The sequence below is a fragment of the Pithys albifrons genome, chromosome 4, assembly GCF_047495875.1.
Source record: "Pithys albifrons albifrons isolate INPA30051 chromosome 4, PitAlb_v1, whole genome shotgun sequence".
In the NCBI taxonomy this organism is placed as follows: domain Eukaryota; kingdom Metazoa; phylum Chordata; class Aves; order Passeriformes; family Thamnophilidae; genus Pithys; species Pithys albifrons.
In genome coordinates, this window is record NC_092461.1 from 87,017,745 (window position 1) to 87,042,186 (window position 24,442).

General features: G+C 41.4%; 1 protein-coding gene across 3 annotated transcripts in view; it reads right to left on the reverse strand.

Moving 5' to 3' along the window:
• RTTN (rotatin) overlaps positions 1-13,633 on the reverse strand; it is an 80,518-nt gene extending 66,885 nt beyond the window's left edge. For 2 of the 3 annotated variants that reach the window (XM_071554903.1, XM_071554905.1), the window contains exons 1-9: positions 13,578-13,633; positions 12,332-12,519; positions 10,928-11,126; positions 9,200-9,289; positions 8,032-8,110; positions 6,730-6,844; positions 6,086-6,236; positions 4,991-5,156; positions 2,307-2,488 (exon numbers count right to left, since the gene is read on the reverse strand). In XM_071554903.1, the coding sequence (XP_071411004.1) occupies positions 2,307-2,488; positions 4,991-5,156; positions 6,086-6,236; positions 6,730-6,844; positions 8,032-8,110; positions 9,200-9,289; positions 10,928-11,126; positions 12,332-12,519; positions 13,578-13,608 (1,201 nt within the window). In that variant the 5' untranslated portion in view covers positions 13,609-13,633. The remainder of the gene's footprint in view (positions 1-2,306; positions 2,489-4,990; positions 5,157-6,085; positions 6,237-6,729; positions 6,845-8,031; positions 8,111-9,199; positions 9,290-10,927; positions 11,127-12,331; positions 12,520-13,577) is intronic. The other variant, XM_071554904.1, reaches the window with a different exon arrangement.
• Between the last annotated feature and the right edge of the window lie 10,809 nt (positions 13,634-24,442).

Here is a 24,442-nt window from a genome sequence, read left to right on the forward strand (position 1 = left end):
CAACACCACTGAATTTCCAATTTATTTTTTACCTAAGATAAAATTTTTGCATCTTTCAGAATCCTCAAAACAAAACCTGTTTAAAAAAAAGAAAGTTCTACTTGTTTGTTACAATTAAATAGTAATTTATTTGTCACTTTTTCTATCACTTGGAGAGTTTACACACTGCAGAAACCTTGTTGATATACTTGAGGAAAAAATTTGTATCTGTATGTGTGACCAGACATGTAGTGACAATGACCACAGCTCATACAATTTGCAGCTTCAGTCATACTTCTCTGAGTCAGCATATGACAGAGAATGGCACAAGGCCTTTTTGAAAGCTTGCTTTTATCTCTCATGGAAGTGCTGTTTCTCATTCATTTTATGCAAAAATGCTGCCAATTTGACTTAAAAATTCCTTCATTACAATAAAATGATCAGAAATCCCATCAAACTGAAACGAAAAACCCCTCAATCCACACCACTACTGATATCTGCAATGACTGCTCACATAAGACAGGGCAGCACAAAAGAAAAACTCTAGTGAACGTCTCCACAAGGAAAGGAATTTAAGCTTAACTAAAATACATGTTATATTGCAAAATACAAGGAAGCAAATTTTACAGTAAGGTTACTGTTTTTCCTTTACCCAGTAATTTAAACAGAAGAAAATCTATATTATACCATATCAGTTGATAATAATATTCATAAAAGTGTGTGCTGATTTTAGTGAAGACAAAAACCTCAAAATATAACCACAGGAGCAATGGTGTGGTACTGTCTCACAGTATCACAGTCTCACAGTGTGCCTTCAGATCACAGGCTTTCAGATCAGATATTCGTTTCCTTACAATCTGTGTCTCATTACAGCACAGTGGAAGAATGGAGAAACATTATCTAGTAGAGTTTAAAAGGTGTAAAAAACCTGAAGGGAAAAGAAACACAGACAGATCAACTTTACCTGCAAGTGAAACTATTTTAGGTCACAGAATCACAGAATATCCTGAATTGGAAGGGACTCACAAGGATCATCAAGTCCAACTCTTAGCCCTGCACAGGACCATTCCCAAGAGTCACCACGTGCCTGAGAATATCTCCCAAACGCTTCTTGAGCTCTGTCAGGCTTGGTGCTGTACCCCCTTCCCTGGGGAGCCTCTTCCAGTGCCCAACCGCCTTTGGGGTGAAGAACCTTTTCCTAATATCCAACCTAAACATTCCCTGGCACAACTTCAGGCCATTCCCTGTCACTGGTCACAGACAAGAGATCAGTGTCTGCCCCTCTTCTTCCTCTCATAAGGAAGTTGGAGACTGATGAGGTCTCCCCTCAGTCTCCTCTTCTCCAGGCTGAACAGACCAAGTGACCTTATCTGCTCCTCATACAGTTTATGATCAGATTCAAAAGAAAGAATCTTGAAAGGTGGAAAAACTGTATTTTAACTCTGCAGATTTGAAGTGACAGGCGCCAGAAAAGGAAAATATAGAAAATACATTTTCTGCAGTTCTACATTATAAATAAAAGATGCCAGAAGTCACGAATGTGCTTGTGACTAATTAATATTTAAATATCACTGTTCTGAAAGGGAAAAACAAAACTTTAATTCATTTTAGTTGGTTTATTAAAAAAAAGAGGATTGAATAATTTTCATACATATTTCATACAATTTTCTTAAGTTAAAAGCACTTTTACTATCCCATCATTGATAGATAGATGTACATTTCCACATCCAGCAATACCTGTTTTGAATTACATAACATTTTAGAGCTAAATACTGCTTTAGACAACCCAAGAACAAGAAGACTCTCCTTCAAAAAGGCTTTGCAATTTAGAACCTTTATAGGTTCAAATTAAAATCATTGTAGCAATTAGACTATCATTATTTATGTTTCTTAAATCAATTATAATTTGTTACTACATTCATATGAATAAAAAGAAACCTTTCCCCAGAATTTTTGTTTATTTTTTGTTGAACAGGAGGTAAACACTATGCTCAAAGAGATCAGAACACGTTTGGTTAAGCGTGGTTGTTTTTTCATCTGCTTGTATGACATTTTATCCAGCCATATCATTTTTTCACCACACACCCACTTCTTCCCACCATGAGTAAAAAGTACTTAAAATTTCTGCAGCAATTCAAGCTTCAGAAGATTCAAGCTTTATGACCTGAAAAAGTCCCTAGAAAAGAACTGTTGTAACTAGTTACAGTACTTCACTAATTATCTGTACCTTATTTATTTGAGCTGCTCAGCTCACAATACCAGTTCCTTGAAAGGTCTGTATTAAAGATGGGAAGGATACATAAGTGAAATATATAACATTTGCTCACCTGTTCTTAGAAGAGGCACTGCATTTTCCAATATGGAAACACAGAACTGTGGAAGGCTAAGTTGCTTCATCTGTAATTCCAATGTGTCCTCATTTTCAGTATCTGGTAGGTCAGTATGTCCTACATCAAGTGGGGAATGCAGGTAGATTCTGGAGTTTGCATTTGCTTGAGTACTGTTTCCACTTAAAACAACAAGCAAATAAAAATTCAAAATAAAAAGAAAGAGACACAGTTAACTCTTGCAAAGAGAAAACCCTTATAAGTTCAAAAATAGCATCAAGTGTTTTCATGTCCTCCTTCCTTAGGCATATCTTTCCTTCCATCTCAGTCTTTCTCTGCTATCCACCAGTGTTGCAGGAAGAGGGGGATTTTGTTTGGTTGGTTTTTTAAATGTCAGAACTGGTAACATCACAAGTGAATGCCTAATGTATTATCAATCATCTTCAAATGCACTTAGCACTGTGTACTGGAAGAAATATAGATGCAATGAATACAATATTGCAAGAGAAACATAAGTTGAATTGAAACTTGCTTTATTTGATGAAAAAAAAATCTCTGTTGCAAGGTCCCTTACTAAATCGAATTTCATCCTGAATGGTACTGACTATATTAAAGCAATTCTACACAGGTAGCCATTGGAATCGTTAGAAGGAAAATTTAAGAAGCATGCCCTGTGTTAAAGGCTTAGGTCTACCCTGCCAACTATAAACCAGAAAGCATTACCTTGCTCAAGAAAGCCTTAAGTGCAATCAAGTATATATTACAAAATATACAGTGTTATTACTTTACAGACATATTTTAATTATTAAATATACATTAAATATATATATTATATATAGTTCCTACATGATGAACAGTATATACCACCTAATTGTATTATTTTCAAATGTTTTTAAAAATAATCTAATTCTGTTGTCAGTTTTATAACTAATACAACCCAGAACAGATGTTTTTTATGGTTTTTTCCTTATTATGAACCACTTTTAGCAATCATGATTTGCTTTAAAAACCTGTATGACTCCTCATTTGGTTCCTTTTTTATTATTAAACAAGCTGAAGAAAATGAATTGTGGCATGACTGTGACATTCTATTGTCTAATCAGATGTAAAAGATATCTAAAGAATATCAATTAAGAATTTAAATGCCAGCTTATTAAGAGGTCAGTAGAAGACTACAAGCAAAATAGAGTTTGCTAGTCTGTAGTGCATTTGGCTGCACTTACCAGAGGGTAAGGAAGAAGTATCAGTCATAAAAACAATTCAGAAGAGGAAAAGTTAAGTTTCCAGGCAGAATTTGAAACAGACAAACAGACAGATTGAAGAGTCTCGAGATTTAAGAACAAGGAAAAAGAAGAGTTACATATAGAATAGCAATAAACAAACAATTTACATTACAATTATTTTGAAAAAGACAAGATTCACTAAAAGCAGCCCTTCCATATCATAATTAGCAATGTCAGAGCAACCCTTCTGTCATTTCTCTCTATCATATCTTCTATTTAATATCATGTTTTGTTTTATGCTACATCTGGGCTAAATTATATCTTTGTAGGAAGTTGGATTTATGAGCAGTAAGCAGTTCTATGACAGCACACAGGATGCAAGAAGATAAAACTGTACAGTCATGAACAGCTCATAATATGGCCTTATACTTCTAATAAATTGCCACTCCCTGGTTTCTGGATGTCTCATCACCACCTTCCCTGGCACTCATTCTTACACAGATTTGATTACTAGACTGACAGCCAGGCCGTCTCTGTCCCTTGCACAAAATACACCAGCTACTTTTAAATGGTGAAATGTTCAAAATGATCAGGTCCTAAAACACACAAAGCCTGGAGCTGACCGACATTAACAAATTAGCTACATAATTAAAAATTAATATATTTGACTTGAGTGAAAAATAAACTTGTAATATAATGACTCTTAACAGGTATTTACAATTAAATACACAAGCTATACTCATCACTGTCTATTTGAAAACCTAGGAGTTATTCAATTACTAAGCCCATACACCACAGAGACTCAAAAGAACTACTAACAAGCCCACAGTAAAGATTTACAAGGACTTTTAAACTCCTACATACTAAGAGACATTTGCTCTTGAACAGCAGATTTAAGTCTGCCATGTTAAGATAAGTTATACCATCACAAATAAACCTCTTCATTTTGAGTGTATACAGACAATTCAAAATGTCATATTGGAGTAAAATTTTTAGATGTTTTAGAACTGAATTTTGTTGTCAGATTTAAAAACAAAATTTAAAGACTTTAAGGGAAATCTTTCTATAGCATAGCATTTTTGAAAATACAATACACTGTCACCTACAGGATGGCCATTCTACTCAAAGGAACTTATGAGGTCATCTGCAGAAAGAAAGAAAAATCCCTGACTTTACAGCAACAGTCTCAATAAAAGACTTTTTGTTTATTACAAATACACGCACAAGCAATAACAATTGATACTAAGAGATTTTTGGAGAAGTGGTTGGGTACAAAATGTGACAACGATCTTATGCATTCCAAACATCACTTAAAGAACAGTTTAACTCATAAACATGGTTTGAATTTTCACAGGTTACCAAAACTCTTGCATCATTCCACACATTGACGAGGAGCTGATGACATAATCCTACATTAATAATTTTTTAATTGATGTGTAAGTTATATCCTGTTTTATTCACCTGGAAGATACTGCATCCCAATCTTGACCATCTCCTCTAGGACGCTGAACTGTCCGCCCAATTACAGATGGCCGAGGGCTACTACTGCCAGGGGATGGATTCTGAGAACGAAGAGGACCTCTTGCTTCTTGACAGTAAGATATAGATGAATTCTGGGAAGCTGTGCCTTTAGGTAACACAAAGCATTTATTTTCCATTACTGGAATCCACTATTCTGAAAGATACCACACAGTGCATAGTAGAAGTATCTAAGGTCGGATATGGAAAACTCAAGTAAACACTGGTGAGCTAGAACAACCTGGAACTGGCAAGTAGCAGAGTTTGGAAACCCAATTCCAAGGCAAAACCAAATGAAGATCCCAGTTGAATCATAAATCTTGAGTTTTAAAAATAGAAACATAGTGTCTGGCTAAGGCTATTGAAATTGTCAATGTTACAACTGAATCAGCAGCCAGTATAATTTATTAAGACACCAATTACAGCAGCATTCTTACAAAGACTACCAATTTACAGAAAGAGGTGATTCAATTCAGATGACAAAATGTAAACAGGAAGACTATTATAAATAAATTATACCACTAAAGCTTAACATTTTAGCATTAAGAACATCGTGAGGTAGCCCTAATGACTGCAAAACTCAAAACAATGATTAAACTATTTTTATCCACCAGCATGAAAAAAAAGTTAACCAGCTCATTAAATTAGTTAACCACATTGTTAAGTACCAACAGCTTGAAAACTTTTCTGAAACTGCTCACTTTTATTTTACAGATTTAATTTAGTTCTGGTTAAAAATCCCTCTTCTGCTGACATAGACAGTTGGATACTGGGGAAAGCTGATGAATGGGGAATCACAGGAAACTGTAAAAATGAGTAAATACTGTAAAACAATGCAAGTACTCAAAATTATTTTTATTAAGATTAGTAGTACTGAACACCATTTATTCAACAAAACAATTTCACAAGATTATGTTTGCCATAAGATTCTGGGGTTTCTTTTCTAAAATCATTTTAGGCAATCTTAACTGTAATAAAACCAACAGTATCTTAACTGTAGCAAAAGTAACACTATCTTAAATACTTAAAAATACCTACCCTGTTCTGTGGAAGAAAAGCTTGGATCTCTGTGAAAGTTAAGCCTGCTTCTCAAGAAGATGCACAACTGTTGCAAGCATGACACAGCCTGCAAAGTTAACCGATGTCTTCCATCTCCTCCAAAAGCCAGGTTTAGCAAGGACAAAAGACTCTGCAAAGACAAAACCATCAACACCAACAGCTGAACATGGATCACCTTCGTGGACAACTATGTCAACATGAGTCTTGCACTAAAAATAGTTCAGTACATTAATATAGTTTCCAAGTGTTTCCAAGTGTTTTTCAGTTCTAAGGAAAATCTGAATTCCACACTGTATTTCCAACTAAGTCACTACTTTCATTATGGAAGCCCATCAGAGGGTGTGGATACAACCAGGACAGGAATTTATCTTACACAGAAGAAACAAAGTATTACTTCAGAACACACTTCTTTACTGATTAGCAATATACATTATTACAACAAAAAATTTTTCTAAACACAATATGTAACCAATGTCCTCTTTCCTTTGCACCTACAGTAAACAAAGGAACTTCTTGTTTCGCTATTTTGTTTACAAACATATTGTATCGTTTACATCAATTCTTCCTTGGTACAACTTATACCACGGCACAGTAAAAACTTTAAACTTTATGTGAATTCTTGCCTGTACAATCTTTGGCCTTTGAAGGAAGATCTCAGCAGGAAAATCTTGCATGATCACATCCTGAAGAAGCTCACATGTACTCCAAATTAAACTTTGGTTGTTACTTCTCAGAGAGCTAAAAGTTCATATTTAAATATGTATTAAAATTTTAAAAAACAGTAATTATTAGATTGAGCAAGTCTTTACAAGTTATAATCCCAATATTAAAGAATCTAAAGAAAAAAAAGCCTCTGTAATTCTATTGTCATATCATTTTTAAAGTTAAATTATTCCTAAGCCATGCTAATCCTATACAGAATAAAGAACAAACTCAATTCCAGCTGTTATCAAGCCACATTTAAAATTAGGTTCCAAAAAGAAAAATAACTTTATCGATACTGAATTTGAAATTAAAATAACAAATATTGGAAATTCCCTCTGAAGCCAGCAATTATCTCAGTGGTACACAGCAGGTAATGTAACTCAAACAAGTTAGAAAGTTTCTTTCATTTGGAGGTTCATGTATAACCTAAAAGCACTTGAGTTACATATGTGGGAAGTTCCATAAAGGAAGACATTTATTAGCTATTCTCTAAGATGTATATTAGTAAATAAGAACCTTTAGGATATTCTAATTCACTTTTTTCCGTTTGAATTGTTTTAGAAACCATTGCAAAAAAAATTAAGTATGTCCAGTTTTACAAATCTCTGGGGTTTTTTTATACTCAGGCATAAAGGAAATTAAATATTAGAGAGGTTTTCCAGCTTCAGAGATCTTTCAAAAGGAAAAAACAAGGAAAAAAAGCTCATTAAGGAATCCCAATTACAGAAATTTTCATCGGTCCACTTCAAACATTGTTTTTCTAAATTGAAGTTAAAATCAAAAAATAAAATCACTGCAGAAAGACACTCTGAATGACTCAATGACTGAATAAGGCCCTGTACCTGAACTTATTGACCTAAACCCAGTCAAGCTACTACTGAAAGTAGGGATTTTCCTGCCAAGTGGACAAGGGCACAAAGTAGATCATGACTTTATTCCAGCTTATTCTAATATTAACCAAATAAAATCTTTGATCCACTTCAGAAATTTAGAAGGCAGTCTGATGTGCCATGAACAAAAAAACCCAAACATACTCTAATTTAAATACTAAATGGAGAGTGACACTGCCCAACTTTAGTACAGCTTTTACAGTCATTTATAAAAAATTAGCTCATTATGTTCTTTACAAGAAGAACCTTATGATGCAGGACAGAAATTTACAACCACTATTCCAGCAAAATAAAAACTACAAGCAAATTGTACTATTACTATTACTGCACCTTTCATTTGACGAAAGTACATGTCTATCTGTTGAAGTCAGAGTTAGCCAAGGAAATGTGGAAAATTTCAAGCATTTCACTGCAAAAAAACAAAGCAGATATTTTGCGATATATTTTACAGAAGTATTATACTGTATATATCCAATGTCAGACACTTGTGAACTGTATAGAATTTGAAAAAGAACTATCTCTTACTAAATACAGACTTGCACAAATTCAGGTGCTTTTATGAGAACTTTCAGCCATATAAAAACACCAGTAAAGTCATCTTAAATCCAAATGAAATATATTTCCTGAAAGAAGTTTTAGCAAACCACAGACACAGCATTAGTAGACAAGTACTTGGTTCTCCACATCCTGCTTTCATACAAATTGTAATTTTATTCTGGTACTAGAGCATGATCTCTAAAAATGGTAAATTGACCTCATACGTTTACTCTTAAAGCAGTAGCAATTATCGCTCTTACCAAATTAAGACATAACTTTTTAAAGAAAATAAATTTATAGCTATTTTGAACTTAAAGTTTGTAATAACTGCTGTGCAATTCTTAAGAGAGCTTATACACTACTAAAAACGTAAACTGATGATTTACATACAGTAACTGTATGTTAAATATGACACACTCCTGTGAACTGCTACTAACATAGTGGTACAGGCAAAGACTTGCCAAAATATTATTGGTCTCTCCTTGTCAGTGAAACACTTCATAACATCTTACTGACAAAAAAAATCAAAGCATAACACTGGTTTTCATTTAGATACAAGCTAAACATTCCCAAAGCATCTAATCCAGTTTTAACAACTACAAAGGTACTTCAGACTGTTTTGTTGAAATAAAAGGTACTTAAACAGCCATTTTTAACTATGAAACACAGATCTTCTGCAAAGTAGTAACAATTTAAATATTTTTTTTAATTGCAGCACTTCTTAACATACTTTACTTATTCCAAAGAGCTACATTATTTACTAGAAAATGGAAAGATCTATTAAGATGAGTGTCATTTTTATAAGCATTATAATTGTAGTTTCTGTGGTACTTCATTTCAAAGAGTAACAACAGGAAAAAGAATAACCAATACTGCTGTGCACATTTCTAATGGAATTCAATCTAAATTGCAACTCTAAGCATTTTATGTAATTAACATAGTCTGTCATAACTACACATACCAACTGTTCTTTTGGGAGGTATTTCTAACTGTGGCAGATGACTTCTACCTTGACAAAAATATCCAGTGAATAATTCCTCTTGAGGCAGAACTAAAATAAAAAAAGATTAAGTTTAAAAAATGTACACATAAAAAAAAGAAAAACTCAATTTATTTTTCTGTTTTTCCTGAACTACCTCATTTTGCCCTTGAGTTTTAAATCAGTCTCCTTAACAGGTTAATAGTCTCAGATAAGAAAAATGGAGTAAAGAGAATGTGTCATTTTATTTTTTCAGGATCATATTCTGCAATACCATTCAAGCAATAGCAAAAAAAACCAAACCACATAGAATGTATTGCCTGATGGAGAACTGGCAGACAAACAGGTTTTCCTTTAATCTACTTATGTAGCAATAAAATTAATCTTTTCATTAACTACCTAAAACCTTTTTCTACCAAAACTGCTTTCTTCTCAGGTCACCAGAAAAGTTGTCCCCCTTGTATATGGTAAGTATATTGTTCAATACATACCATTCATATCCAAAATGCATAAAAATATACACAAGGTAACATTAAAAGCAATCTCTCCAGATCATAATATGCCTAGATTATTAGTTTACATTTTTTCCCTGTGACTGAAGAACAAACAGAAAAATACAATACTCTTGTTAGGAAGCATTAAGATTATTTCACCCAGACATACACACAATTTACAGCGTAACTAACTTCAGTTGAGTAGTTTCAAAAAGGTGGGATGAGAATGCACATGTAGAAGATTATTATATTCTTCCCCATACAGTGGAAACATGAAGTAAAAATCTACCCCTATGAGTGCACAGGAAGGAAAAAAGAAAAAACCAAACAAAACAACCCACAATCACCAGGCACCACATAAGTTCTAGCAAACTAGAACTCCAAGCATTAGACAGGCTGCAGAAACCACAGAAAAACTGCTTTTATTTCCGAAACTGCACAGTATGAGTGACAGAGGTGTGGCCATTACTACAGCATGCACTGTAACAGCAGTGCCTTTCCCACAACAACCAGAAGTAAGGACCTTCACAATATGTAATTTTCTCCTCCAAACTTTGTGCTAAAATGTTTAAGGCAGAAGAGGAGAACCACATGGGTTACATTAGATTTAAGAGGCACTGTAAATCATTGTAACAGGTAGATAACGAGCTAGATAACAGAGGCAAGTAATATCACTTTGCACACATGTGAAGTACATCACCCATGACATTTTAAAGAAGTCTATGTATTTTACTATGACAAATACTTATCCAAAACTAAGCAGATAGTGCATACAGCTAATGTAGTTTTAAAAATCATTCTACTAGGATAAACTACCCTTTATTTGCTTTTTTTTTGAAGATTTGAGTTGCTCTAAAAGCTAAAAAGCCACTATACAATGAACAGCAGCAAAGTATACTGGTGAAATTACAGATTTATTGGAAGTTGCTACACTTGCTGCCATACAGTTAATCTCAAAAGTTGTGTCATGCTCTTTGTGCATTATAGAAAACAGATACTACACTCTGAAGAAATGGACAGAGAATTCCATTACAAGAATGGCACTGGGTGGTTTAGTTAAGGTCACACTGTCTCTGGCAGAATCTGATTACCACACACTTCACTGATTTCTCAGGAATAATTTGCCTGCTATGCCTGAAAACATCAGCTTTTCACAGTCTTTCCATTTACTTTCCTTTAATTTCAAATAAATTACACTTCAAAACATGTAATTTACCTGGTTGATCTACTGCAGGCTGAGACTGAGCTTGATAACATACTGATACAGAACTAGAAGGAAGTTCAGAAGGAAGGAAGAACAGTCCATCCACAATCCCATCAATTATGGCCTGCAAGTTTGGATCCACGTCAGGGCGAAGCTGAGAGAAAAATTCCACTGCACCAATTCCAATCATTTTCTCCGCAGCAAGTGGATGCTACATTAGGACAAATGACTGACAAAGTTAGTCTGAAAAGTCTCAAGGTCTCTGGATGGGGGATAGAGAGCAGCAAAGGGAGGAAAAAAACCAGAATTGTAGTATCTATTTTGCCTTTATTGGTTGAGACCACTGTGCTGAGGTAAAAGTTCATTTTCTCCACAGTGGCTGGTATGGGGCTGTGTGAACACAGGGTAGATAATACAGAGATGTTTCTGTTATTGCTGAGCAGTGATTACACAGACCCAAAGACTTTTCTGCTTCCATACTGCTACGCTGGCAAGGGTTTGGGAGTGCATGGGAGGCTGGGAGGAGACACAGCTGGGACAGGTGACCCCAACTGACCAAAGAACCATGAAATGGCCTGGGTTGGAAAGGACATTAAAGATATCTAGTTCCAACAGCATGCTCAGTCTATAAAGTGGGGGAGAGGAGGAGGAAGGGAGGGACATTTAGAGTGATGCTGTTTGTCTTCCTATGTCACCATTACGGGTGAGGGAGCCCTGCTTTCATCGGGATGGGTGAACACCTGCCTGCCCATGGGAACTGGTGAATGAATTCCTTGCTTTGCCTTGCTTGTGCACACTGCTTTTTCTTTCCCTATTAAACTGTCTTTCTGTCAACCCACAATTTTCCTACCCTTTACCCTTCCAATTCTCTCCCTGGTCCCACTGGTGGGGGAGTGAGCGAGTGGCTGTGTGGGAACTGGTGTCTGGCTGGGGTTAAATCATGACAACCATTCACCAGTATCAAGGACCGTGATCTTTTGTTTTCTCTGCAGAGATGCTGTTTAGTGATTAAAACAAAAGAATGTAAAAATCCGAGATATCTGAAATTTCTGAAACATTTTATTCATTTTCTCAAGATAAATTGCACCAATGTCCCAAAACAGTGCAAATGCTTAGCAGCAAAAAATGCTCCAAGGTAAAAAATGAAACACCAAGAGAGAAACTGAAGAAGCAGAGAAACTAAAGTAGAAACCAAGAAAACAAGAATTTTTCTCACTATCCTTCTAACCCAATTCAAGTCACTCAAACTATTTTAAATTTGGTCTACACACAGTGGCTTTATTATTTCTGTCTTACAAAAACACTCTAAAAAATCTCATTATATGGAGCTACAAAGTCAAACAATATCCAGTTTTATTTAGCTTTGGCATTCTAAAGACATATAGCTAAAAATAAATAAATGTTAGTATGTCATACCTTGATCAAACTGTTCACAAAATTTAGTACTTCCTCTTTCATTGGTACAACTGGGAAATTGAACCACTCCAAAAGGTTACGAAAAAGCACTTTTTCGTGGACCAAATCAGCGTATGAAATCAAGTTGTGATCTAACTTAAGCAGAATAGTCTTCAGAGATCGCTCTCTTATCTCTGTCAGTTCGTGGCCTGCCCCAAGATAAAAAGGGATTAAGAAACCCAAACAATTACTACATTACTTTTTTCTTATTTGAACAAACAGAATACTGACAAAGAGACAATATTACACTCAGCAAGTATGTTTGCATGGTTAGAAAATGGTGAGACACTACAAACTACACTGATATAATTGGTGCCAAGCGCACTTCTCCTCACAGAGCCTGGTGCCCGAACCTCTACCAGAATATGTTGGGGATATGCAAAACTGCCTCGGACTCCCCAGTCGGCAAAAAATTACCCAAGCCCACTGAATCGAAAGGCATCGTATCTGAAGGAGAAGCCTTCGGCATTTCCTAGGGAAGCATCTCCACCTAGGGAAGCATCTCCAGCTAGGGAAGCACCTCCAGCTAGGGAAGCACCTCCAGCTAGGGAAGCACCTCCAGCTAGGGAAGCATCTCCAACTAGGGAAGCACCTCCAGCTAGGGAAGCATCTCCAGCTAGGGAAGCACCTCCACCTAGGGAAGCACCTCCACCTAGGGAAGCACCTCCACCTAGGGAAGCACCTCCACCTAGGGAAGCACCTCCACCTAGGGAAGCACCTCCACCTAGGGAAGCACCTCCACCTAGGGAAGCACCTCCACCTAGGGAAGCACCTCCACCTAGGGAAGCACCTCCACCTAGGGAAGCACCTCCACCTAGGGAAGCACCTCCACCTAGGGAAGCACCTCCACCTAGGGAAGCACCTCCACCTAGGGAAGCACCTCCAGCTAGGGAAGCACCTCCACCTAGGGAAGCACCTCCAGCTAGGGAAGCACCTCCAGCTAGGGAAGCACCTCCACCTAGGGAAGCACCTCCACCTAGGGAAGCACCTCCACCTAGGGAAGCACCTCCACCTAGGGAAGCACCTCCACCTAGGGAAGGGCCGCCGTCCCCTCCAGGTCTGCAGCGGGGGCCGAGCGGGACAGCAGAAGGCAGAAGGGCGGCGGAGGCCGTGCAGGCGCAGCTGAGCTCCCCCCAGCACGGCCCCTGGCCGCCGCCCGGCACAGAGCCGCAGGAGCAGCGGGGTCGGGGCAGAGGGGAGCCCTTACCGAGCTTCCTGACGAGCGACGACAACTCCATCGCGCCGCTCCCCTCCGCGTTCAACCGCCGCGCCGGCCCCGCCCGCCCGGCCGAGGGGCGCGCGGGGCACCTCGGGAATCGTAGTCGGCCCGCTGCCGCCTCGGGCCCGCCGCCTCCACTGCCGCCCTTCGCCGCGCGCAAAGCACGCCTGGAGCTTGCCATCGCCCCGCGGCGAGCCGGCGGGAGTGCAGAAAACTACAACTCCCAGAGGGCACCGCGCCGAGCGCGCCGCCGCGCCTTGAGTCATCGTGTGTGTGCGCGTGCGCAGTTGCCTGAGGGGGCTCCGGCGGGGAGCGGCCTCCTCTGCCTGGGAACCAGGCATGGGATGGAAGGACGGGATCCTGAGCTACGCCAGGGGAGTTTGGGGTTGGACCTTGGAAAGAATTTCTTCACAGAAGGGGTTATTAGACACGGGAATGGGCTGCCCAGGGAGGTGGTGGAGTCACCGTCCCTGCAGGTGTTTAAGGAAAGACCGGACGTGGCCCTGAGCTCTGTGGGGGTGTTGGGTGGGCGACAGGATGCAGTGGGTGGCCTCTTCCGGCCGAGGTGACTGTGTGACTGTGTGACTGTTTGACTGGGTGACTGGGTGACTGTATAACTGTTTGACTGGGTGACTGTGCGACTGTGCCGCTCGCCCGGCCTGTGCTGCCGGAGCTGTGAGCGCCCCAGGGCAGCGTTGTCACTGCCCCTCCTCACAGCCTCACCCCTGGCGTCAGTCTCTGCAACAGTAACTTCTGCAAACGTCGAGTTATTTACTTATTTCGTCGTTTGTTTGTGTTTGTCTGAGTCCAGACACTAAATTAAAAAGAAAAACGCGTGTTTCTTCAGCCTTCACTGCCCACATGGCCCCGATAGGGAAGCCAGAGAATTATTTATTCCTTCCAGTACTGAAAGGACCTGGCAAGAAAGACGGAGAGGGACTTTTTACGAGGACATGTAGTGACAGGACAAGGGGGAATGGCTTCAGACTGAAAGAGGGTGGCGTGGTGAGGCACTGGAACAGGTTGCCCAGAGAAGCTGTGGTTGTGCCATCTGTGCAATTGTTCAAGGCCAGGTTGGATGGGGGTTTGAACAACCTGGTCTAGTGAAAGGTCTCCCTGCTCATGGCAGGGAAGCTGGAACTAGATGACCTTTAAGGTCCCACCCAAGCCATTCTACAATTTATAATAATAACTGAGTATTTGCTAATGTCACTTTGATGTGTATGACAGCATTCAGGAAATAGGTCTTACTATTCTGTAAAGCAAAGGGATGAGGAGGTGAAGCAAGAGGTAAATCATTACGGGGTTTGGGTTTTCATTTTTGTGTACCCTAGACTCTAGAACTACATTGCTTTATGTGAAATGGAAGGTAATTTCACAAAGCAGGTGTTTCTTAAATGTGTAATAATGCTGTATACTTCATCATTGGTCATCTGATCAGAGAGCTGACCTTATTTTTGAAAGTTTGTGCTTGTCATCATAATTGGAAAAAGTAAACATGATAGGTGGACCAGTGATGGACATTGTCTTGTTTATATGCTCCTGAATTTTTTGCATGTAACTGCAGGTGCACAAAAGAAGATGGCCTTGTAATACTCACAGGGGATTTCTTTATACCCTACATTGCATGAGAAACTACATTTTTATCAGCACCCAACAAAAATGTAAAAGGGTGGTACAGTATATTCAAATGCTTTCCAAAAGGATGTATGGCACTGCCCTCTCAGTTTGTAGCTAATTTTTTTCCACTCTGGTTTCCATCACTGTGCTGCTCTCTCATAGTAAACTCGGATCAACATCCTCCATGTGCTGTGTCAAGATTGTACTAAATTATTAATTGTAACTCAGGACTGGGTGTTGTTTTCCAAGACAGTATTTCTATCCATGGAGCAATAAAACAAAGGGACTCTATGAAGCCAACTTTAAATGTATGGTGATTGCTGCAACAAGGGTTTGTTTTCCACAAGAGACTAAAATCTCATGGATCTATCAGTGCTTTTTCAAGAGCAATTACAAAATAAGTATCATAGACTGAGTAATAAATTCCTTTTAGCTGTGCATGAAATGCTCGTGCAGTGAAATGTGAAGAGCTCTGACCAGATGCACACAAGGCTACTCACATTTCCCCAAATAAGACTGGGGGGAGCTTTATGAGACCCCGTGTGATACAATAATAAAATGGATTCATATCTCATTTGTCCTGCAAAGAGAAGGAATTGTCCAAGCAGGCATTTCCTAAAATAAAAACATTTCTTCAGGAGGAAGAGATGCATCATTCACATCTATGAGTGTTTGATCCAGGTCCTTCTCACCTCTTCAAATATGGTCAATCTACATTGCATCAGAGAAACAAATGTTTTCTTACACTGCCTTCAGTGTCAGAGTTAGGAGCTGCAAAAGTGATTCATAGAGTCATTACTAACACAGAGAAGACACCATTGCCAATATACTCCTGAGCTCTAAGCACGGGCATTTTAGTCAGGTTTTCTTAAATGAAGACCTAATTAGGTCAAACTTCAAGAGGTAATCCTAACCTTGAAGAGCAACTCCAATCTTGCTGCTCTTGTTTTAGACCAGAAAAGGGGTAGTTATTTACCCCAAACACTGATCTGTCTGAGAGCACACTGTATCAGCTGGTACAATGCATTTTATGCTACTGTTGTAGTTTGGGATTATTATGTAAATTCTCTCCCCTGCCACTTAACTGCCCGGGCCAGCGGTTAACAAAAGAAGTAGTTAACTGTGATCACTGGGGTGGGGGCAGGTTTGTCTCTTTTGGTTTTTTTTTTGGATATTCTCCTCAGTCTTGGCTCGGCGGAAGGGGGGAGTGGGGGCTCCAAGGAGGCAGGCTGCCCTGCTGGTTACTGCTGGGGTTTTCCCTGGCTGTCTTGCCGCTGCCTACTTCGGATTACTTTTTCCTGCCGTGCTGCTGCCTGCCTTGGATTTGCTGCTGGTTGCTCGTACCTTTCGGCTTCTTGGACGGGGAACACAGGGGGAAGAGACTGAGTCCATCTGAAAGCCCACTGCTCGTCTGTTTCGCTGGAGAGGGACTGAAACTCACTCTGCAGCCAGCGGGCTGTGACAAGGACACTTAAGTATAACCTTTTCTCCCGGAGGAAAACCTGCTGGGTTTTTGTTGTTGTTGTTTTTTTTTCCTCTTATGGTGTTGGGGAAGTGGGTTGCACTAGTCTGTTTACATATATATATATATATATATAGCAGTTATCCTTCTTGTATTAAAATTCCTTTTCTTAAATTTGATAAAGAGTGGTGTGATTATTGAGGAGGAGGCCCCTCCCCTGCTTGTGGGTAAAACATTTTGGTTTTTCCCCTCAAACCGAGACATTTCTTGGCGCCCAACGTGTGGGGCTTGTAAACAAAGAAGGATAACTGCTATTTTGTGGCACCATGTGGGTCTTGAGCTTAGAGTTCATCAGGACCATCCTGTATAATATATTGGCTTTTTGTTGGTACAAATTCATGCCAAAAGGAGCGGCAGGTTTAAGTCTTATCAACAAATCAATGAGCAAAACTCAAATAGCCGCAATTATTATTGAGTTCTTACTCTGGATTTATGGTGCCATGAATTCGATGCCTTTGGATGTCATGTGGGTGGTGCTCTCCAGGCTGTTTTCCTGCCGCAACCTAAGCTGCTACCTCTGGGGATTCAGTGATAATAGTACGGACCCTTGGGAAGGAACAAAGGGGAATCTCTTCTCCCAACCCTTTGTCCATTCCCCATTCAAGTCTGCTACAACAGCTTTTGAGATGTTTAAATTCTCCCTGGATGCCAGAGATATCTTGCTCTTTATGGTTTTTCTGCAGGGTTGTATCCCTGCAGCTTACAGAATGTTTGAAGGTAGGGCCAGGGTTTTTCCAGAATGCATTCAGAAACCTAGCCCAGTGAAGGGGGAAAAGCGAGAGAATAAAACCCCTGATGCCACAGTGAAGGGAGAAAAGGATGAGGCTAAACCAGGAGGACAGGCCAAGCCTATGGAAGTTGCCCCTATTCAGAAAAGGAAATATAAGACCAAATTAGACCATCCAGCAGACGATGAGGGGGCTGCTGCACCTCCACAGCAAGCAGACCCAGAGCCTGAGATTATCACTGAGTCATTGTCATTTGATAATCTCCGTAGTTTGAGGAAAGACATTGCTCGACACCCGGGTGAGCCCATCCTGACTTGGTTGATCCGAGTTTGGGACCTTATGGGTGAAACCTTACAACTGGATGGTGCTGAAGCCAGGTTTTTGGGGGCTCTGGCCCAGGACGTGGCTATTGAACAGGTGTTCGTGAGGGAATCAAAGCCCCTTTCACTCTGGGCACGACTTCTAACGAGTGTAAGAGAGAAGTTTGTTTATAGAGAAATCCTGCAGGAACATCATATTAGGAAGACTTGGAAGACGATGGAAGAAGGAATTTTACGTCTGAGGGAGATGGCAATGATGGACGTGCTTTTTGGAAGAGGTGGGCAAGCCAATAATGACCCTGACAAGGTCAGATGCACACCACATATGTGGTGGGACCTTTCACGCTCGGGGCCAGCTGAATACACCGATTTCCTGGCATCCATGTATAGGGAAGAGAACCATGAAACAGTGGGCGCAGTAGCAAATAAGCTCCGGATATATGAAAGCATGACCCACAGCCCAACGCAGGCCCGTATTTCTGCTGTAGAGACATTGGTTGAGAGTCTCAAGACGCTGCCTGCAGAGGTAAAAGCGATCAGAGAGGAAATTAGGGAAAGTCTCCAAGTGGCACCAGTGCGAATGAGAACCTCTGAAGTCAGAGCCAGACGCCCCCCAGCCAGAGGAAGTGGACAGACCTCACGAACTGAGATGTGGTACTTCCTGGCCAAACATGGAGAAGACATGGGACGGTGGGATGGGAAACCCACCCGTGCCCTTGCAGCCCGAGTACAAGAACTGAAGGAGAATGGAAGAAGGTCAGTGAGAGTAAGTGCAGTCCCAGTTTCCCACGGGCAAGAATCTGACCCACAGGAGGGCACCTCCCAGGTGTACTCATCGAGAAAAGGTTCTGACCGCTATGACCAGGATCAGTGTTAGAGGGGCCCTGCCTCTAGCCAGGTAGAGGCACGGGACAACCGTGTCTATTGGACTGTGTGGATTCGATGGCCTGGTACATCAGACCCACAAAAGTATAAGGCTTTGGTTGATACTGGCGCTCAATGCACATTAATGCCATCAGGACATGTGGGCTCAGAAACTATTTCTATTTCTGGGGTGACAGGGGGATCTCAAGAGTTGACTGTGCTAGAAGCTGAAGTGAGCTTGACAGGGAGAGATTGGCAGAAACACCCCATTGTGACTGGTCCAGCCGCCCCATGTATCCTGGGCATTGACTACCTCAGGAATGGATATTTTAAGGACCCAAAGGGGCATAGATGGGCTTTTGGAATAGCCACTGTACAGACAGAAGGGATTGAACAATTGAACTCATTGCCAGGTCTCTCAGAAAGTCCTTCTGCTGTTGGACTGTTGAAAGTTGAGGAACAGCAAGTGCCAATTGCCACCACGACAGTGCACCGTCGGCAATACCGAACGAACCGTGATGCTGTGATCCCCATCCATAAGATGATCCGTGAACTGGAGAGCCAAGGGGTGGTCAGCAAAACCCACTCACCCTTCAACAGCCCCATCTGGCCTGTGCATAAGTCTGATGGAGAATGGAGATTGACTGTGGACTATCGTGGCTTGAATGAAGTTACCCCACCGCTGAGTGCCGCTGTGCCGGACATGCTGGAGCTCCAGTATGAACTGGAGTCCAGGGCAGCAAAGTGGTATGCCACTATTGACATTGCTAATGCGTTCTTCTCCATTCCTCTGGCACCAGAGTGCAGGCCACAGTTTGCTTTCACCTGGAGGGGCGTGCAGTACACCTGGAACCGACTACCCCAGGGGTGGAAACACAGTCCCACCATCTGTCATGGACTGATCCAGACTGCACTGGAGAAGGGTGAGGCTCCAGAACACCTGCAATACATTGATGACATCATTGTGTGGGGGGACACAGCAGAAGAGGTTTTTCAGAAAGGAGAGAAAATCATCCAGATCCTTTTGGGAGCTGGCTTTGCCATCAAACGGAGTAAGGTTAAGGGACCAGCCCAAGAGATCCAGTTCCTGGGAGTGAAGTGGCAGGATGGACGCCGTCAGATTCCAACAGAAGTCATCAATAAGATCACAGCAATGTCTCCACCTACCAGCAAAAAGGAAACACAAGCCTTCCTGGGTGCCATAGGGTTCTGGAGGATGCATATCCCAGCATACAGTCAGATCGTAAGCCCTCTCTACTTGGTAACCCGTAAGAAGAATGATTTCCACTGGGGCCCTGAGCAGCAACAAGCCTTTGACCAGATCAAGCATGAGATTGCTCAGGCTGTAGCCCTTGGACCAGTCAGGACAGGACCAGACGTACAGAACATGCTCTACTCCGCCGCCGGGAATAATGGCCTGTCTTGGAGCCTTTGGCAGAAGGTGCCTGGTGAGACTCGAGGCCGACCACTTGGATTCTGGAGCCGAGGCTACAGAGGATCTGAAGCCAACTATACCCCCACAGAGAAAGAGATCCTAGCCGCCTATGAAGGAGTCCAAGCCGCCTCAGAGGTGATTGGCACAGAAGCACAGCTGTTTCTGGCACCTCGACTACCAGTGCTGAAGTGGATGTTGTCAGGACAGGCTGCCTCTACACATCACGCCACTGATGCTACCTGGAGCAAGTGGATTGCCCTGATTACGCAGCGCGCCCGTATAGGAAAATCAAATCGCCCTGGGATCCTGGAAATCATCACAAACTGGCCTGAAGGTGAAAATTTTGGTCTAGCAGATGAAGAGGAAGAGCAGGTGACACGTGCGGAAGAAGCTCCACCATACAATCAATTGCCAAAAGAGGAAATACGCTACGCCCTCTTCACCGATGGCTCCTGTCGCATTGTAGGGACTAATCGCAAATGGAAAGCAGCTGTATGGAGTCCCACACGACAAGTTGCAGAAGCTACTGAAGGAGAAGGTGGGTCGAGTCAGTTTGCAGAGCTTAAAGCCGTGCAGTTGGCCCTGGACATTGCTGAACGAGAGAAATGGCCAAAGCTTTACCTCTACACCGACTCATGGATGGTGGCCAATGCTCTCTGGGGATGGTTAGACCGATGGAAGAAAACCAATTGGAAACGCAGAGGGAAACCCATCTGGGCTGCCGATATATGGCAAGATATTGCCACCCGAGTAGAGAAGCTCATTGTGAGAGTCCGCCACGTAGACGCACACGTGCCCAAAAATCGGGCCAATGAGGAACATCTCAACAACCAACAGGCAGACCGAGCTGCGCAAGTGAAAGTATCACAGACAGATCTGGACTGGCAGCACAAGGGAGAGCTGTTCTTGGCTCGATGGGCCCATGATGCCTCGGGCCATCAGGGCAGAGATGCCACTTATAAATGGGCACGAGACCGAGGGGTGGATTTAACCATGGACATTATCTCTCAGGTTATCCATGACTGCGAGACATGTGCTGCCATTAAGCAGGCTAAGAGAGTGAAGCCCCTGTGGTATGGTGGACGCTGGGATAAGTATAAGTACGGGGAGGCCTGGCAGGTTGACTACATCACACTGCCACAGACCCGCCAAGGCAAGCGCTATGTGCTCACCATGGTGGAAGCAACCACAGGGTGGCTGGAGACACACCCAGTGCCTCACGCCACTGCTCGGAACACCATCCTAGGCCTGGAAAAACAAGTGCTGTGGCGACATGGCACCCCAGAACGAATTGAGTCAGATAATGGAACTCATTTCAAAAACAGCTTAGTTGCTACCTGGGCGAGAGAACATGGCATTGAGTGGGTGTATCATATCCCCTACCATGCACCAGCTGCCGGGAAAGTTGAGCGGTGTAATGGACTGTTGAAAACCACTTTGAAGGCGTTGGGTGGAGGGACTTTCAAACACTGGGATCAACACTTAGCAAAGGCTACATGGCTAGTCAACACTAGAGGCTCTGTCAATCGAGCCGGCCCTGCCCAATCAGAACCCCTTCACACTGTAGATGGAGACAAAGTCCCTGTAATACACCTGAGAGGTATGCTAGGGAAAACAGTCTGGATCAACCCTGCCTCAGGCAAAGGCAAACCCATTCGTGGGGTTGTCTTTGCTCAAGGATCTGGTTCCACCTGGTGGGTGATGCAGGAAGATGGAGAGACACGATGTGTACCTCAAGGGGAACTTATCTCTGGGTAAACGACTCATATTACTGTATTTGTAAACACTTAATTATTTGAAAGAAAATTTAAGTTTAATGTAGAGTATCGGCATGGAAGAGAATTTAGGGGTGGATAATGTTGTAGTTTGGGATTATTATGTAAATTCTCTCCCCTGCCACTTAACTGCCCGGGCCAGCGGTTAACAAAAGAAGTAGTTAACTGTGATCACTGGGGTGGGGGCAGGTTTGTCTCTTTTGGTTTTTTTTTTGGATATTCTCCTCAGTCTTGGCTCGGCGGAAGGGGGGAGTGGGGGCTCCAAGGAGGCAGGCTGCCCTGCTGGTTACTGCTGGGGTTTTCCCTGGCTGTCTTGCCGCTGCCTACTTCGGATTACTTTTTCCTGCCGTGCTGCTGCCTGCCTTGGATTTGCTGCTGGTTGCTCGTACCTTTCGGCTTCTTGGACGGGGAACACAGGGGGAAGAGACTGAGTCCATCTGAAAGCCCACTGCTCGTCTGTTTCGCTGGAGAGGGACTGAAACTCACTCTGCAGCCAGCGGGCTGTGACAAGGACACTTAAGTATAACCTTTTCTCCCGGAGGAAAACCTGCTGGGTTTTTGTTGTTGTTGTTTTTTTTTCCTCTTATGGTGTTGGGGAAGTGGGTTGCACTAGTCTGTTTACATATATATATATATATATAGCAGTTATCCTTCTTGTATTAAAATTCCTTTTCTTAAATTTGATAAAGAGTGGTGTGATTATTGAGGAGGAGGCCCCTCCCCTGCTTGTGGGTAAAACATTTTGGTTTTTCCCCTCAAACCGAGACAGCTACCGTCGCTCAAAACTGGTATTCAAGGTGATCACCAGCAAGAAAAGGTTTTGTTGTTACAAATGGAGGAGTAATATATTAAGGGGAGAGTGTGTATCTCAATAAAAGTAATAAACCACACACACACACAAAAACATTTACTGGATATTAGAAATGAAAAGAAATGGTGGATGGGTTCAAAAATTATTGTTGGTGTTGTGAAACTACTTAAAAATATGAGGAGATTAATCCCTCATTACTGGGAGCACTGATTTCCTTTGTGTCTGGATCTCCTGTTTTGGACTCCCAGTAGTGCCTCCAGTTTCCCTCTTACCTGCTTGTTCCCTTTCTCTTGTATATTCCTGTAACTGCTTCTGAAGCCAGTTAGACTTTTTCCTCTCCATTGGCATTATTTAACATGGATGTCTCTTCTACCACATGTATTCTTACTGATTTGCAGTTAAAACATGTAGGAGTTCCACCACTGAGGAAATTAGTCACTCAATCTCATTCACATTGTCCCTTGTTGCTTCCTTACTGAACTCTATGTAAGATGAACTTTAAAGAGCTGCCTACTCCTGACTCCCCACAAGGTTGTTTTCTATAATTCAAATAACTTTATATATATATTTTCTGTATCAGATAAGTTCTCTCCCAATAACTTGATGACAGATGTACAAGTAGTAGATATTGCTGTTCTATTCTTATGACGGTTTTGCATGTAACTACAGGTGCTCAAATGAAGATAGTTTTGTAATTCTCATAGTTCATTAAGCTTTTTTTATCAAAAGTCATCTTTTAGCAATTTCAATATGGGTGCTATTCTTTTAAATTTCCCTTCTTATAAATGTTGTAGAGAGAGATGAGCTTGAAAAAACTTATTTTGAGAGGGTTTTTAAGGAGTTTTCAGTTTCCTTTTATTTTTATTTACCATTTCTGTGACTCATCCATTGCAGGATGAAGTCTCATTATCTCTTCATCCTTTTTTCAAAGCTATCTATGCATAACATTTTTTCCCTTCCTTACTGCTCTGAGTCCTGTCCTTTCCTAAAGTTCTCTGAAGTTCAAACACATCAAAGGCTCTATCTGACAGGGTCTTGAGCATTATTGATAATATCCTTACTGTACTTTGGAGTTTAACTATTGCAACTTCCAATTCTCTGTGAATTTCCTGCTGTCTGGCTCTTCACGTATGTCCAGGTGAGGCAATCTTACGAGGAAATATCAGGGCATGTCAGATGCAAAAAAACATGAATTCCAGATGCCTCTCTGATGGGAATGCCAAATAGGGACTGTCCAAACATCACTGACCACTGTAGTTAAAATGAGCCTTATGACTTGCCAGCTGAAAAAAGGTTGCAAAAAGGAAGGAGAGAAAGCAAAGAAAATGGGAGCATTGGGAATGGAAGAGGGCAGAAATGAACAGGAGAGTTTAGGTAAGGACTTCCCCAGGAGAAGAGGAAGGAGAAAATTATCCCTGTATATTAACCATTTTCTCCATCCACCTCTCAATTAATTTCAGAGTCTGGTTAACAGTGTCATTTCTGGTCCTGAAGGCCTGCCATGCTTGCTGGTACCCCAGGCATTCTCATCTTTCTCTATTCACTAGCTGCTATTGGTAAAAAAAGTACACCAGTATCTGAAATTTAATAAACCCCCCAGCTGTTTGTTACCTATATACATGCAGTCTGTACTGGACCTACTGCTCATGCATAATAAAGACAACCATATGCATATGCAGCAGCTGTGTGTTTAATGCTTTCACTGACTACCAAATTCCTGAAATTAGTATTCTAAATCAGTAGGATGATAGCAGACTTCTAAAGGTTTTCTGTAAATG